Source organism: Brachyistius frenatus, unplaced genomic scaffold (genome assembly GCF_029030835.1).
Source record: "Brachyistius frenatus isolate BFR_SWC_R1_liver_20210118 unplaced genomic scaffold, ASM2903083v1 Contig_34, whole genome shotgun sequence".
NCBI lineage: Eukaryota > Metazoa > Chordata > Actinopteri > Embiotocidae > Brachyistius > Brachyistius frenatus.
This window is the reverse complement of record NW_027210633.1, coordinates 3,041,459-3,058,175: the sequence shown is the minus strand read 5'-3', so window position 1 is coordinate 3,058,175 and position 16,717 is coordinate 3,041,459. Positions and strand designations below refer to the sequence as shown.

The 16,717-nt window shown below is 43.8% G+C and overlaps 1 protein-coding gene and 1 non-coding gene across 5 annotated transcripts in view; both read right to left on the bottom strand.

Moving 5' to 3' along the window:
* Nucleotides 1-16,717, bottom strand: part of abr (ABR activator of RhoGEF and GTPase) — a 140,786-nt gene that overhangs the window by 8,626 nt on the left and 115,443 nt on the right. The window contains exon 1 of one of the 4 annotated variants that reach the window (XM_069700664.1): nucleotides 8,495-9,005. The exons of the other annotated variants lie outside the window; for them this stretch is intronic. Coding sequence (XP_069556765.1) covers nucleotides 8,495-8,680 — 186 coding nt within the window. The 5' untranslated portion in view covers nucleotides 8,681-9,005. Of the gene's footprint in view, nucleotides 1-8,494; nucleotides 9,006-16,717 lie in introns of those variants that run through there. 4 annotated transcript variants of the gene reach the window in all.
* Nucleotides 2,035-2,107, bottom strand: trnav-aac (transfer RNA valine (anticodon AAC)). Its single transcript has one exon. It is a non-coding gene; the product is annotated as a tRNA-Val (tRNA).

Sequence of the window (16,717 nt, the reverse complement as noted above, 5' to 3'; positions counted from 1 at the left end):
AAAGGCTGCAGTGAGTGCATTTCATTACCTCGTAAAAAGGCCATTTGGCACCACTTTCACGCAGTTCCTATTATCGTTAAAGCCTGCTTTCCCAGCAGGCGTCGGGTCTGAGACGAGGGACAAGCAATCACCTCAATTGGGTCTTTACACAGCTACTGGCATGAAGGGGAACTGGGCAGAGATCCAGGACTCATGCACTGATGAGGCCTCCTGTAGGCCCTCACTGAAAGAAAGAAAGAAAAAAAAATTCCTCCCACATATTTCCTCCTGGTCACTCTGCTAATTTAAAAAAAAAACCTGATTAAAAATGAATGTACTCAAATAGGGTTGTAAAAACAAAGAGGATCCATTACAGGCCGTTCGTACACTCAGTGACCCTTCACGGACTTGTATCCTCAAATGGGCTCCCGTTTATTAAAAAATACTTAAGGCAGGAACTCGCCCCCCCTCCTTCTGCTTTCCTGGGAAATAAAGGACTTTGGCACGAAGAAAACTTCGACCGACTTAGTTTATACTGAAGGTTACATTCAGAACGAAGTACAAAATGTGAGGAGAAGGGCTAAATTAGAAGAAACAGGTGAGGTGGAAATGAGTTGCGACTTATCGGACAATGTGTCCAGTCAGCTGCTTTAGATCCTGATTGACGGCCCAGTCAGGGAGCAGCAGGTACCAGAGCAGAGACTTGGCAAGCAAAGGTACCTGGGAAATCAAGAAATACAGCTTGTTTTACTCGTCAGAATTCAGATCTGGAGGTGGACATCGGGAGGAAATGACACTGAGGAACTATTTGTGTTTTTACGGAAAAAATAAGATGCAGAGCGTAGAATCTAGTTGAAGGCCTCACTTCTGGCAGACTTACTTTATATAAACCCTGAAGAGCAGCTTTTCTTTACTCCCCTTTCATCTCAGCCCAGAGGCGAAAAGTACAACGACCAATTTCCTTCCCTCGGCATGCTTCAAGGGGATTTTGAGCATCTACTTCATGTGTTCGCAGTCATGCACACGTCAAATAAAAGATAAAACTCTCTCTCTTTTTTTTTTTTTTAAGAGACATCCTCAAGCTTATATGGTTCTGATTAGGATCGCATCTCTCCGGAGTCAAAGCTCTCTTTGTTGGACCGTGAAACCTATAATGTCCACATGATTGAGGAGAGGCCGGATCGGACTGCAGCCCGAGGCGCAGCACATACTATATAGAATACGATGTGTGCTGGATGTGTCTCTTCTGAGGACGGAGTGGTTCAGCCGGTGTGTTGCTCTGTTATATGAGAACTCATTGTTCTGTGTGAGCACCACATTTGGGGCTCAGCTGGTTACCGTGCTGCCCGTTTACCTTCTCCCAGCGGTGTGTATGGACCTTTAAACCTGACCTCCATACGCTCACACACACTTCTCATCTCACCGCTCCTCTCTGTGTTTGAACATGTGGAGGCCATGTGATGTGACCCGTTTGTAGACTGGACAGAAAATTCACGTTTCATTTCAGTGTCTTCTCCGGACTCTCTGTCAGTCATCGCAGAAATGTTAATGCCAAGAGTCTTGGCAGCCGGGTTGTAAATCCAGTGTGGACTCCATCCCGACTCATCGAACACAGCTGATAAGATAAGTCACGTTTTTGCAGAAAAACATGCACTTGGTGCACCCTTTAAATATTTTGCAACAAAGAGTGAAACGGGGACTTGGCAGGGAGGAAAACTCCATCAAGTTAGTTTCCCTACAGTTTTATTTGGCTTTAAAAAGACTCAGTGAGCAATCAGGACCTTTTATTAGGGTTGTTTCTCCTTTCGTTCGCTTTTCTGAAAATTTTATTGTCAAGAGTGTCCTAATAAGAAAGTGACATTTACAAATCATTAAAAGGGCTTAATGCTGAGTCTGACATGATAAATAAACGAAACTGATGTGGTAATCTGTGGGAAATATAGCCGTGCACACATAAGAAGCTCCATTCTTGACAAACAGCAGACGATAAACAGAGTAAGGGAACCTATTCCTTCTGGGTTTGTCTGTTAAAATACATTAAAAATTAAAAACAGCTGTTCCCGCCCGGTCTCGAACCGAGGACCTTTCGCGTGTTAGGCGAACGTGATAACCACTACACTACGGGAACCGACTGGCTGCAGCTCCCCCCGCTCTGCACACATAATCCCGCACTCCTTCACTGGCACGCAGCCTTCGAGCAGCGCTGCTGCAACACATCAGACTGACAGCAACAACAGCCCGACACAGAGGGACACTCAGAGGCCGGCTCCCCTCCAGAGCTCTTTACATTTCCTCCACAACACACAGGAGACGAGCTGCACTGCAGCAGCAGGAAAACAACTGTCAGAGGTCCTGATTTGTAAAAAGAGTAAAAGCAGTAGCTGTCGTGCAGGAACCGTGCATGAGTGACCCCGGGAACCCATGTGAAGAAATGCATCCATCAGAAAAGTATACATGAAAGCATTCTTGGTTGACAAGCGAGTGACAAATGAACATTTGCATTTAAATGGTTGAAATGAGACAGTTTACAAGGTAACATAATTCAAATACAAGTAAAAATCCTTCACTTAGATGTCCTGAACGGTGAGAAATTTTGCACATTTATGTTGTTTAGATTTCATAATTGGGTTGCAAGAGTGCAGTTTGGACACTTGTTTGTTCTGTACTAATATGAATATGAACGCTGATTTATATTGATCGACAGGAGAGTCGGAGTGTTCTGAAATAGCAGAAGAGGTTGCACCAAACAATCACTGACCAAAATGAAGAGTAAAGTCTTTCATAATAAAATCCCCACACACTTAATTAGACTATTATTGCTGCTGGAGAGTTAATGCATGCTGGTGAAAACACTCCAAAAAGCAGAACTTGATCTTTTGATATGCTAAATTAATGACTTGCTGTTTAATTTGTCCTTTGTGTTTCATCGCAGATTTCCACTGCTGCTGCTCTCTGGCTGATTAAATATTCATTCAGCTGCAGAAAGCTTTTTATTAGTCCTTTAATTAGAACGGAGCTCCCGCTGCGCGGCTCCTTGGTTTGAGCAGGATTACAGGAGGTGTTCGTGCAGGGATTGAGACTTTTTTTTTTAGCGCCTGCTAACACATCATCACACTGCAGTATGTTTGCTTCACGGAACAGAAGCAGCGCCACTATTTTTAGACTCATGAAACAACATAAGCATAATGTTTACATGCTCATCAGTAGCGTCTCTTTACTCAACAGCTGCTGATGTCACCGTGGCCATGGGAGGTCTCTTGACTCGGTTGCCATGTTGCCGTTTCCCCTCACTTCCCAGTTTGAGCCAATCGGCGGGCATTTTGCAGCCGGCTCAGAGTTGTGATTTGCAGAGTGGTCGTGCATCTCTGCCGGCGGTGTATGTGTGTGTGTGTGTGTGTGTGTGTGTGTGTGTGTGTGTGTGTGTGTGTGTGTGTGTGTGTGTGTGTGTGTGTGTGTGTGTGTGTGTGTGTGTGTGTGTGTGTGTGTGTGTGTGTGTGTGTGTGATTCTCTGATAGTGCCCGTAAACAGCGACACACAGATGAGTACTACACTTATGCAACATGACCCTGCCTGTAGCCTCAATGAGTAAGAGCGCTGATGCACACAGAATAAATTTAACAGTAGAAAAATGAGTCAAATATTTCTTCACTGATCTGAATTTTAGTCGAACACAAGCACTTCCTTCATTCAATGGTTCTTTTTTTTCATGTAATTTCTTCATTATGTTGCTTCACAATTGATAGAATTGATATTGGCTCAACAACGGATGCTCAACTTTCTTCTCCAAATAAAAAAAGCATGAGAAATGAGTTCAGGAACTATTTCTTCTGCCTCCCTGGATGTTACTGAGAACTGTCAACTCCCATCTCAGTCCTTCAACTATCACATGAAACACTGCTTTGTTCCATTGTCATACAGACCAACCACCAAATTTCTGATTTAATGTGGTGCCGCAGTGACAGAGCTCACATCTGCTACCAGGAGGGATCCGAGAGGCAGTTTTGTCCCGTGATAAACCTCTCATACTTCTTTTGGACGGAGCTGCAATGTTGTTTTTATACTCGTCAGCCTTACGGGAACATTACGTAGTTGTAGACTAGCTCATGACCTCCCTTGTTCAAGTCATTTGTGATCCTTAGCACTGACAGCATGTACCATTTGTAAGGCATTAGATCATCTCCATGTAGCAGAGGTTCCACTCAAACTCAAATTCTCTGACTTTTACAGTCTAAAAAGTTTAATTTCCACGACCAATAATGAAGTGGAAAACTGTCCATCTTTGTGCTGATCAGACAAAACCAGTCACAATATTTTATTACCAGCAATTTGGTAGCTTTATTTACTGGTTCAGAATTTTTTTAACTGCTTAAAGAGTAAACTGAGCAAAATATTTCTTATTAAGTAAGAAATAATTTAATGAATTTCCTCAGGCTGTACCGACTAAAGATTCTCCTTCACTGAGCTGCAGCAGAGCAGTGATGGGGGCAGCATGAAGTGGCTGTGAAGGGTTCCCTCTCCCATATTTTAACAGATCACTGGTAGTTTTACAAACTTTACATCTGGCTTTTCTACCGTCTACTCACTCATCATCGTTTTGTAGCCAAAGCTCTTGAAAGTTACATTTTCCTGCATGTTTGCCTTCATTAGCAGCTGCAGGAAATAACACAGCGACTGATGTCATTGTTGACCAGCGAAGATAAAATTACTCAAGAAAACAAGTGAAATAACGCGATATAGAAAAATACTTCATGGAAAATATGACATTTTGATAAATGCTAAACATGCTACAAACAAAACTCCACAATATTCCATGACTTGTCCTAAAAAATGATCAAATCGCCTGACTTTCCATGTCTGGAATAAACTTTTTATAATTCCGTTATATTCCAGAAATTCCAAAACTGGCAGAAACCCCTGATGTTCGTTTGCTTAGTGGAGTCCAGAAAGTAACTTTTACTACAAAAGAAGTATGATGTGACGTTTCTGAAGCAGGATCAGAGGAAGTCTTACTGCAGCTTGATGGAACAGTCACAACGTTTTTTGGGTGAGTTTTGATTCCTCAGATCAACAATGAGCTGAAAATGTAACATCTTCCTTGTTCGGTCATTTTAGAAAACTAAACAAAACAAATGCAAATGAACAGATTATTTCAATGGTCTTTGACTACGACAGATAAATGTGTCAAATTCCTGAATTCACGTGGTAACCTAAAGTCACCCTCTTCATGTATAACCTGCTTCATGTCCTTCACTTATCCCTGAACAATGTTAGAGCATGTGTTGAACCCCCCCCCCCCCCCACTCCCACCTAACTACATAATTAATGCCTGGGTGTCACCCACAGAGATTAAAAGCCACCCTGCATATGGCCTGCTGTACAGCCAGAAACAGGGGGGGCACTGCTGGTATCAACCTGAGAACGCTTCCCTGACCTGCCGCCCCTCTTCTGCAGCTCATTAACCAATCACAGCTCCTGCGCGTGGGGGATGGATTGGGGCCAATAAAGGGCCAGGCCCTGCGGTGGAGACAGACGGAGATTTATGTGGCCTATATAAAAAGGCCATTAGGGGACTAGCTGGCATTTTAGGCAGGCAGGAGGGATGAGGACCTAATATCTAATCTGCACTAATCAACATACTTAAATGCAAGAGTATAATTTCGTGTGTGGGCTAAAATGCGGCGGGGGCGAGGGGTGGGATGAGCGAAGTGGAGGGCACACGATAATGGTTGCATCTGATTCTCTTCCGAGGCTAAACCGGCCCGGCAGCTCCATTGTTCTCCCCGCTAAGCTGGCACAAAGTCCACAAAGAAAATAAAACCAAACCTGCCCAGAAAACAGGTCATCAAACACACTGTCCAAAAAAACCAACCCAGTAACAGCTTCATCATCATTTGTTCTTTTGCTGCGACGCATCACATACATTATGTCTGCTTCTAGTCCAATTAGTGTTCCCAGTCAGCCTCCCATCTCATCACGCCGTGTCTTAATTAGGTGCCGCTTCAGGCTGAGAGAGGGAGGACAAATCCCCGGAGTGTTTCTGCACCCTCACGCATCCTTTAACATCCACATTCCTCTAAACACTCAGGAAAATTACACGATGAAGGCCACGGATGCAGATAGAAAGAAAAAAAAACCCATTATGCCCTGCAGTCTGCTCTCCCTGCCCCCCTTCAATAATAACTCCTCATCACGAGAATCTGCCTGTTGTAGAAACATACATTTCATGTTTGGATTGATTTTAAAGGCAAAATAAAGCTCAGCTCCACTTGATCATAGTGAAGCTGATTAAAGCTCTAAAATGATTAAATTAAGATGACAAAAAAAGGGATAAAAATAAATTATGTCCAAATGTTTTTTACAGAAATATGTACAATGAAAAACAGTGTATTAACCCTTTCCTCTCTGACACATAAATAGCTCATTTGTCAGGTGACTGCTTCAGATAATGATAGTAGGTTATTTATCATTATCGCCTCTCCACCTTTAAACAGACATGCAGCTGATACGATCAAAAGGCAACCAAGCACAAGTTTACTCATAAAAAGCCGCCATTCAAAGCCTCATTCACAAAGAATGAATGGAGGAGTGGATGGGAGTGAACAGGGGTTCCTTGAGCTGGGTGGCAGGATCACATCTGACAGTGAAGCTGACAAAATGTGACAGTAATAAAAATACAGAAATCCCTTTAATCATGCTCCTTGATGGGGACGCGTGTGCAGAGGGGAGAGGAGCGGATCAATACAAGGACCTACGGGTCAATTCAGTAGTCTGGGCTGTTTGTAATCCCTGTTTTATTCCGCTCAATACGAGCAGCGGTCAGCTTTCCTCGGGCTTCTGTTGAATAATGGAAAGCACGAAGGCAGAGGTCAACCCGACTCTCAACGTGGACTTTTTGTTCTGAGGCTGTTTATTATGCACACAAATTGCTGGCGATGCACTCTTGATGAAGATGAGGAGGACTGCTGGATAAACATGTGCAAACAGTGAAAAACAGAGTTTATATCTCCCTTAGTCAGTTTCAGCTTCACGTGTGGAGCTATGCACCAAATCACTGCTTCACTGCTGTTTTTCACATACAAGAAGCATCTGAAGGAAAAAAAAAAAAAAAAAGAGCCCCTCTGCAGCTCCTACAAATGAGTCACACAATCCAGAAGCTGCATTTAAACTGTGCCACACCAGGCCTGAGTGCGCCTGCACCCATCTGTGGGTAACAGATCCCTCAACACACAGGTAATTCAGTCCAACCTGAACGTTTCTCCCAAATGACAATAATCACCCTTTTCTGAATGAACCTCAGTCTTATAACAGCACACACAGAGGCCTCTATTTTTCTATCCAATTTTGTTCTAAATGTAAAGAGAATTAGGAAAGACAAACATCTCTGACCGACTATAATTTACCAAAACACTTACTGACTCCTGTGAAGCATAAAAACAGATTATGGTCAAAGAGATGTTTATTGTTTATAATGAACAAAACTGACAATAATTTGCTACAAAACGAACAAATGTGACTGTTTCTTTAAAACTTGTGTTTGAGAGGTTGTGTGGAATAATGTGACAGTTAATTAGAGGTAGAAAAAAAGACATTAAATGTGCTTCAAATGCCAAAGGGGCATTAGATCAGTTCAGCCAGAGGATGGCGTTACCTAAAACGACCAGCAGAGGGAGCTGGTCGGACAGAGAAACATCTCTGATAACCACGATTATTTAGTTAGAAATGTCAACACTGGCAGCTTTAAATGAGAAATAAAGAGGCTAGTGGATGTAGAAAGTCACAGTAATGAGACAATCTGAAGCAGGAAGTTGTTATTTTCATACTAAACGGTGGTTTCTAGAGTGATAGTGATTTCCTCATTTAACAGTCAAGTATCAAGGCAAATAAAAAAAAAACTTAATATTTGTTCTGTTTACCTAAAAATGTACATCCTCTTCCATCAAAAGCAGGTCTGATTCATCCTCCATCACACTTCATGCTTGATTTACAGAATATTAAATCTACTTTTTAAAGCTGAAATATAGAGATTAGTAAAAAAATATTTACAGTATGAATCATATCAACATAGATACGAGTTATATGAGGCTAAATGCCAAAAAAAGAAGCCCTGAATTAACTCATTACTTTGTGTAACAGCAGGTCACAGTTTAGCCATCAGTACTGCAGTCAATGGAGCCATCAGATAAGAACAATAGTCAACTCTACTCAAAGACACACACACACACACACACACACACACACACACACACACACACACACACACACACACACACACACACACACACACACACACACACACACACACACACACACACACACACAGAAGGACACAGAGCATAAAGAGAGGCAGAGCAAACAGATGGAGGCGACAGAGTGATAAATAGAAGAGAGAAAAGAGAGAAAACAGCCTGTGTACGTATGTGACGCGCGTGTGTGTGTGTGTGTGTGTGTGTGTGTGTGTGTGTGTGTGTGTGTGTGTGTGTGTGTGTGTGTGTGTGTGTGTGTGTCAGCCAGAGACCTTTTGTCTGAGCAGCTTGCTGCGGACGCGGCCCCATAGCTTGGCCCCGGTGTTGGTGTGCCTCTTGAGCACAGGGGTCTGCGGCTGGCTGGACAGGTTCTGCTGGTTCTGGTCCACGCAGCAGTGCTGCTCCAGACGCTCGCACACCGAGTTCAAGTTTACATCCGATACCAATATCTCCGTCATCCCAAAGCCTCTGAATCCCCCCTTCCACCGAAACACAGGTGGAGGAAGTACGGCGCTTACGACGAGGAGGGGGAGGAGAAGAAGGAGGACGGATCCCCACGTAACCTCTTACTGATTGCCGGACCAGGTGCTAGAGAGTCTCTCCAGGAATTCACCAGCACAAAAAAACAACAACCTCACTTCAAAATAGCAAAGAGTGATGAGAGGGAGGAGAACAAGATGCTGCCATGGTCTCCCTGATAAGCCTGATAACAAATCCACGTCTGTGTGTCGGCTGCCAGCATCTCCTCGCTCTGCAAATCTGACTTCCACAACAGCAAACACAGATTCAGAGCGCTGGAGCAAGGCAGAGAGAGAGAGAGAGAGAGAGAGAGAGAGAGAGAGAGAGAGAGAGAGAGAGAGAGAGAGGGAGGGAGGGAGGGAGGGAGTGAGCTCCCGTTGTCATTGAGCGGCCCTGGTTCTCCAGATGTTGATGGACACACCTTCGAAGAGGGGAGGGGAGGGGAGGCGAGGGGAAGGGGGAGGGGAGGAGAACGGAGGGGAGGGGAGGGGAGGGGAGAGCAATAAACATTCAATGAGAAATGTGCAGAGAGTGAAGGAGGAAAGAGCTAAACTCTGGACTGTGTTTTGTTCAGTGCTTTTGACCCTTTGTCAACCTTTCCCAGAGCTGGTCAGCGCAGGACGCGAGTTTATGATGAGGAGAAAGAGGCCTGGAAAGTGGGAAACTTTAACCTGGGCAGGTAATCAGCGATACAGACATATTTGTTTGCTGATAAAATGTCAAAAACACACACAAAGAAGAGATCTAAGAGGATTTAAAAGCTTCTGAATCGTCATACAGCATCTGACAGGTTCCACTCCTCTGATTCTCCCTCCACTCGCCGTGAATATGCGTGCATATTTTTTTACACTACAATGCTTTAACCCTTTTTCACCGAGCCCGTCTGTTGACATTGGAAAAGTCACTCAGAAGGCATCCGCACGCACGCACACCCTGAGAGACGCAGAGCGAATCACCATGTTTATTCAACAGGACAGCCAGAGCCGGCTGCTCTTAACAGCCCTATTCCTCCGTATAATGGATCAATACGGGCGCAAGGGAGTCTGTGTATGCCTGTCAAACTCCATCTCCATCCGCTGTGTCCCATCCCATTTGAATTAGAGGGAGGAACAAATATATATATATATATATATATTCTGCTGGGGAAAGGTTACAGACACGAGGCTGCATCCTAAACACCCCTCAGACCGGTGACACAGACGGAGCGGAGCTGTGATTCAGAGTCGGTGTCCTCTGATAAGAAGACTGCTGATTGGACAGTGATTCATGAAGAGAGGAGTGCGTCTGCTGAAGTGGTGGCAAACAGCTTTGTTTACTGGGATGGATAGCGAGATGTCCTCTGAAATAAACTGTTCCTCTGACAGTAAAAAGACCAATAAAGTCACAAAATTATTGGTTATTCATAAACTAGATGACGGACGAATATTTCTTCTATTGCATCGTCTCAAAGGAGAATTAGTGTAACAGATTAGATTCAGAGGTCACTTTTAAGTAACCGCACTTTACAGTAACAAGCCAAAGGAGTCATCACGAGGCGCCTCAGATAGCAGCAGACAGTACAATACACCGTGGTGTAAAAACATGCTGTGTGGTGAAGATAAGCCAGCGAGCAGATAGGAAGGGTGAGCAGGACGGATGGGATGTCTGACTTTGTGACCGAAAGTTGAAGGAGGAGGAGGAGGAAGAAGAGGGTTTGTATGGACGAGACCTCAGCCAACCCTCACCACAGAGTATTTTTAACTCTCGGGGTCCGTAACTATGAGACATACACACTCCATGCGTCACATCTTGGAAAGAATGTCTGGGAAAACCATGTTTTAAAAATGGTCGGAAAAAAAAAAAAGCCACAGAGACGGAAGATATTTTTGGGTGAGATGAGAGAGAGACAGGGAACACGGAAATAGATGGTGTATTTCAGCTATTATATGTGTATGTTTTGTATGTTTTATGAGAGTTTTTTGTTGTTGTTGTTGCAAGAGACTTCTGTTATCACAGCATCCATCAAAGAGACGAAGATAAACCGAAAAAATAATCTTCAGGCGTCATCGCATGCGAGAGCCTGAAAAGAAGCATTTCAGTAATTTATCACTGTCCTGTCAACACTGAAGCTGCCGAGGCCAACATGGTCGGACTTTTACTTTCCGGCATGAGTCAAGTTCAAAAACACGGGATTGTACGTTTCACATTAGGCAACAAATCAGAAGCTCTCATTAGAGCCTCTGACTCTGCCTTCAAACGCCAAACCTGCTGTCTGTAACAGAGTTTATGGTGAAAATTACTGGTCTCAAGAAAACTTTTCAAACTTCGGAAAACCCGAGCAGAGCTGTTTTCACAGGCCGAGTAGTATTTCCCAGATTCAAGTAAAGCAAACACCGTGTGAGATCAGTGGCACATACCTTTAACGACGTCACTTTGGTCCCGAATGAGTCAGTTTATCGGTAAGTCAGTGATGACAAACAGTGATGACAAATTCCTGTTCTGTCTTAAAAGCCAAACAGGAAGTCATCAGATCACTTATTTGGTCAAAGAACATCAAGGATTCAATTTACAAAACCACCGACTCGTCAAAAACTAACTTCTTTTCTGGTATTTTTACTTGAGCAGTGATTTACATTGCAAATGAAAAGTCAAACCACCAGAAGAAACGGTGTCAGCATCATGTTTTGCTTTGCAGTAAGGAGCCTTAGATTTGTGGTTAGTTTAGGAAATGATCATCATTTATTAGGGGCGGGCCAAACATCAATAATTCATCATATGGCGATATGAGACTAGATATCGTCTTAAATTTTGGATATCATATTATGGTGATGTGCCATAATCGTCTTTTTTGTGTGTGTGTGCATGTCACCCAGGGCCATGGTTTAAGGTAAAATAAGTCATTTTAAATAAGTAACTCTACATAAGTCACATAAGTTAATACATGTTTATTGTGTAAGTTAACGGCTGTATGACGCACTTTGGCGTAATCTAGATCTCCAAAAGTAGAAATGTTAAACCAAATAAATGCTCACTTTAATGCCGGTACAATATTTTTTTGGTGGAGTGTGTTCACTGTCTTGGTGAGTCTTCTTCTCTTCTCCATTGTTCACACCACATTCTGCTTTTCAGACATGCGTAGCCCGACATCTGCACATCTTTGACTCTTGACTTCCCTTTGAAGTGCCAAGAAAGCCTGACAGTGAAAAGACACCGACGGTCGTGCAGCCACCGCAGGAGTCTATACGACCAGTTCAACCAGAGTCCAACTCGTTACAGCCCATCACATCAAGAAATCCATGGAAGTGAACACACACGTATGGACCCCCCCCCCCATCCCCCCATACCGTACATTCATATATCCACCGCTGCGCTCCATCCAGCGTTAGATCATAACTTATTTGTGGCGTTGAAAACATGCCTACACACTGTACATGCAGACATGTTAACCCAGAATACTGTAGGTTCACTAAACCAGGCTACACACACCGCCACACTTCACCAGCACCCAGATTTACACCATACATGACGTTTAAGGGGAAAATAATAACAGGATATCGAAGTGCCAGGATAATATTTGTCTGAATCTTGTTAGAAGCACAAAACTATTTCAGCTTTGTGGCTTTCTCGGTTGGATGGGTTTTTCTGTGCGTCAGAAGAGCAGAACAAAGGCCCCTTATTTTCCAGAAAAGGGCCTCACAGATAAAAACGTACTGTAGAGATACATTAACTGTATGAGGTGATGAACTGTGTGGGGCCTTGAACTCTGGGAGACATTGGAATGATAAAAAGATGAAAGATGCCAGCAGGAGAGGAGCGGGGCGCCCAACACGGAGATAAGATTACAAGTTCTTGTGGGAATGGAGGACTACATGAAAGAAACAAAAGTGACAATGCGAGAGATGTTTTCTTGGTGCTGGGTTCGGTGTTGTTGTGGCTGCAGGTCAACAAACGGGGAGACTGTTAGCTTGTGTGTGTTTTTCTCTTTTTTTTTACTCGTAATTAAATAACATTTTCTCTAGTTGACCGTTTCTCCTTTTACTATGTGGGTCGAACCAATAACTAAAATGTATACATATAGCCCATGAAAACGTGAGAAAGCACATGGTTCAGTCTGGAGTGCCTCTGCTCTGACATCAGGGCCGGCCCTGGTTCTTAATTATAGATGGGCTGGATGGCACAACCCCTCGTAAAGCCGCTCCATATGACCAGACAATGGGGGCGAGAGGGGGGGAGAGTGTTGAACCAGGCCCTCGTTTCCAAACTACATCTGAGTGTGTAGCCGCTCCCTGACAAGCAGCGTGATTCTGTTGATTCTGCGCTTCTCCGTGCTCCAGTCCTGCAGGCTTCAGCGCCACTCTGCCAATCACAGAGACCTTCAAGAGCGCGAGAGAAATTAATGATCAATTTAGCAGCTCTGACATGAAAATGCAGCAGCTCTGAATCCATGTTTGCCTAATGAACACGGGATGGTCCGACAGTCAGCCGAGTGTTTTTGCAACATAACAAGCTCCTGTGACTGTAATGAAAGCTTCCTGGGAACGTTGTCCAGCTGCTGCAAACATCTGCACATAAATGTTCTGTTGACCTTCACTGTATTCCCCATTTGGATTCAACACAACTTGTGTGTGAGTGTGTGACGCTACGCGGTCCACCATGACTTCTTTTCATGTCACAAACAAAACAGTGACAACTTCAATCCCGAGTCAAAGATGCAATAATTGACATTAACGGGATCGTGTGAACTTCAGCTCCAGATGTTTGAATAGGAAGCTGCACGGGTGCTCAGCATGAAGTTCCTGGGCTCAGGTCCAGCTCCCAGCCGGGGTCTTTCTGTGTTTGCGTGTTCCGTGCAGTCGAGTTTCTGCAGAACGACTCGATGTAAAATGCACAACTCGTAATTTTTACACTATGGTTCCAAGAAACCAGATTTATGAGGTCAGTGAGCTTTAGATGTGAGAGGTAGATTTTTGAGTGTTGGACAGGTGGTTTCTTTCTACCTCCAGCTGTTATGATCGAGTCACGGCTGTATAGCTTCACAGTTAACACACAGAAAGTGGGAGTAGTAACAATCTTCTCATCTAAATTTCAAAAAGCACAAAAAGTAAAACAGCGTATCGTTTTAAAATGTCATCTGTTCCTTCTCCACAAAGCATTTGAAGGTGTATTTGTACAGATTTTAAAGTTTTAGTAAGCTGAGGGGAAATTTGAAATCAATCTAGTTTAATAGCACTTTTAGGGACACAGAAGCTTTTCGTGTTTTTACCAAAACAAGTACAACCTTCACCAAAGGACAGACAGACCTTTAACCCTTTCATTTTGGTGTTTTGGCTGTCGTGATGCACTCACAGGGGTTCGTTGTTTGGTCCAACCTGCACACACTCGCGGCAGGAGCAGGACACACAGTGACCCTCTGTTCATGTGGGGTTTGATCTGCGGCTCTCATGCCACTGAAAACGTACGTGTGCTTTCATATTTTTGGCCGCAACTCAGTAATTTTCCTCTTGTTAATCCCTGAAGTAGCTCACGGTGCAACAAAGGTGATCGTTTGGGACTTTGGGATTGAAAAATGATGAAATCAAAAAGAACAGGCGACGCGGCCTTAGGCTTATTTGACTTACTCATCAAAAATGACAAAGTGCCGCATGTTAATCATGTGTGTCTCTCAGAGGCCAGCGATTGGCTGACGGCGATGGCTGCAAACCACGTTGTGAGCAGATAATTCAATCAGATTTAATTCGATGGGTCTCTAAGTATGTTTATGGGTGACCCAGTCCACCTCTTTGATCTTTCCTGCTGCTTTCACTGGAGCTTAGGCAGGCGGAGGGGGAAATGGAGTCAAAGAGGTGTGTGTGTGTGTGTGTGTGTGTGTGTGTGTGGGGGAAGAGAGGGGGTTCGAGGGAGGGTCCTTCAGGGTACAGTGAGAGTGCTAAGATGGGAGTGCAAAGACGGGAGGAGGTTTGGCAGGGTGGGAAATCACAGCCTTAGGGTGCTCTACAGATTATTCCTGCTTCCCTTTCATCTGAGCCGTTGGGGGGCATCTTCCTCCGATTAACCGCTCCATCACTTATTAAGCACTTTGGAACAAAAGTGGTGAAGGGGAGCGAGGAGGGGAAAGACAGACGAGCTGAGAGAGGGTTTCATTAGCATGTAGCTCGAGTCAGCGGCGTGTTGTTGGGTGTGGTTGGGATACAGAGGGAGAGTGTGCGTGCTCCTTCAGAGACACGGAGTAGGTGAAAAAACATTCAGTATGGAAAAGGATATGAATAGACCGACATGTATTTAAAGCCTTCAAATCTACTTACAGGTGAATCGACTCACAAATCAGCATAAGCCCCTTTTAGAACTGGTGTTTTCTCTCTAAAATAATATTTTGGAGTCTGATCAGTGCGGTTGGAAGCAGGTAAGAACAGAAAGAGGAAAACAAAAAAGAGGTTGAGAAGCAGAGTGATGCAAGAGCGAATGGTGAAGCAGTAACGCTGCAGGTTCTGCATGACAAACCTCCATCCAAACAATGAGGTCACACTCATGGCGTTCTTCACATATTCTAACCAGGGTGATTTACTGTCGATGAAACTGCTCGTTGTTATGTTTGTTTCTCTTTTCTCATAATTCAGAGAAGCTTTATTATGACTTGATTATGATTTAAGTGACTCTGTCTACCCACAGTGACGGACGACACAGTGATGCTCCATATTCATTTAACCTGATCTCAGCACGCACGAAGGATGTGAGTCACAGCTTCTGCAATCAAGCCAATCTCTCTTAGTGGTGTTGTAATGACAGAAAAAAGAAGAAGCAGAATATTAGATGCGAAATCAACACCAAAATTCCACTGTTGTTCTTTGGCTCAGAGTGTGTTTGTTCGGCAAACAACAGAAAATCATTTTAGCCCAAAAGACAAACAGCAGAGCTTCTTCGGTGGAGATAATTACAGCAAAAGAACAGTGAATTATCTTTAATTACAATTGATCCAGCCATCCCCCACAAACATCCCATCCCCCACAAACATCCCAGCGTACATGCGAAGCCGAGCTAAAACCTGAGTTTGCTTTAAATAAACACCCGCCAGCTCAAAATGCAGTTAAAGCTGTACAAGACAACTTTTACAGTTTTTTAAAACTGGAGGGGCAAAAAAAACAAATTTTGGGGAATTTTTTTTAAAGTTTAGACATCATCAATCATAAAGCACCCTAACATCAAGAGAAGCGTAAAATCCTCCGTGTCTGGGTTTATTTCTTTCCCATCGTGGCACATAGGAGAGGACATTGTGATAAAAAAAAATCTTTCCACAGCAGGTTTAACTATCACTGCAGTGTCCAGGCCTTTCTGGACACAACTCCCTCTCTTGCTGTATTTCTTTCTTTAGATTTGTGTTATTCATGTATACAGACAAGATTTCCAGTTGCTGTCATACCTGGCATTAGTTTAATCTGTGTAAATAGGCCATAGCTAAAAGTCTTGAGAAGTAAGTGGGGGATGATGCATTCCTCTCCGGAGTCTACATCAGATTTCTTGGTATAAAACCTCCTTCCCTTTGGATGCTGAAGTTGTGATCTTGGTGTTGTGATCTCTGGGACAAGGTGGTGTTACATCTAAGCAGTGTGACCCAGTTCCAGTGATGAAGAGAGTGAAGCCTCCCAGGACAACGCTGCCGCGGACCTGCTTGAATAATTCACTCCTAAAGTGTATAACCACAGATGACTAGATGCGGCCACCTGGAAGATTACATGAGCAGAGAGGAGAGTGGTGGGCCAGTGAGAGAGAGAGAGGCCACACGATGATCTTGAAAGAGATGCGGTGACATGAGAAAGTATTCTGCAACTGAGGTTGATAATAAAAAGAGATCATAGAATACAGTTCACAGTATGACTGTCTGAATATTTGGGGAAGGAGGTGTCTTAAACAAGTGATTCAAACTACTGCTTTGTTTTTAGATGTTCCAATCAATAATGAAGAGGCAGATGGGCCAGCTTGTGTTGTCTTCATTCTCTCGTGGC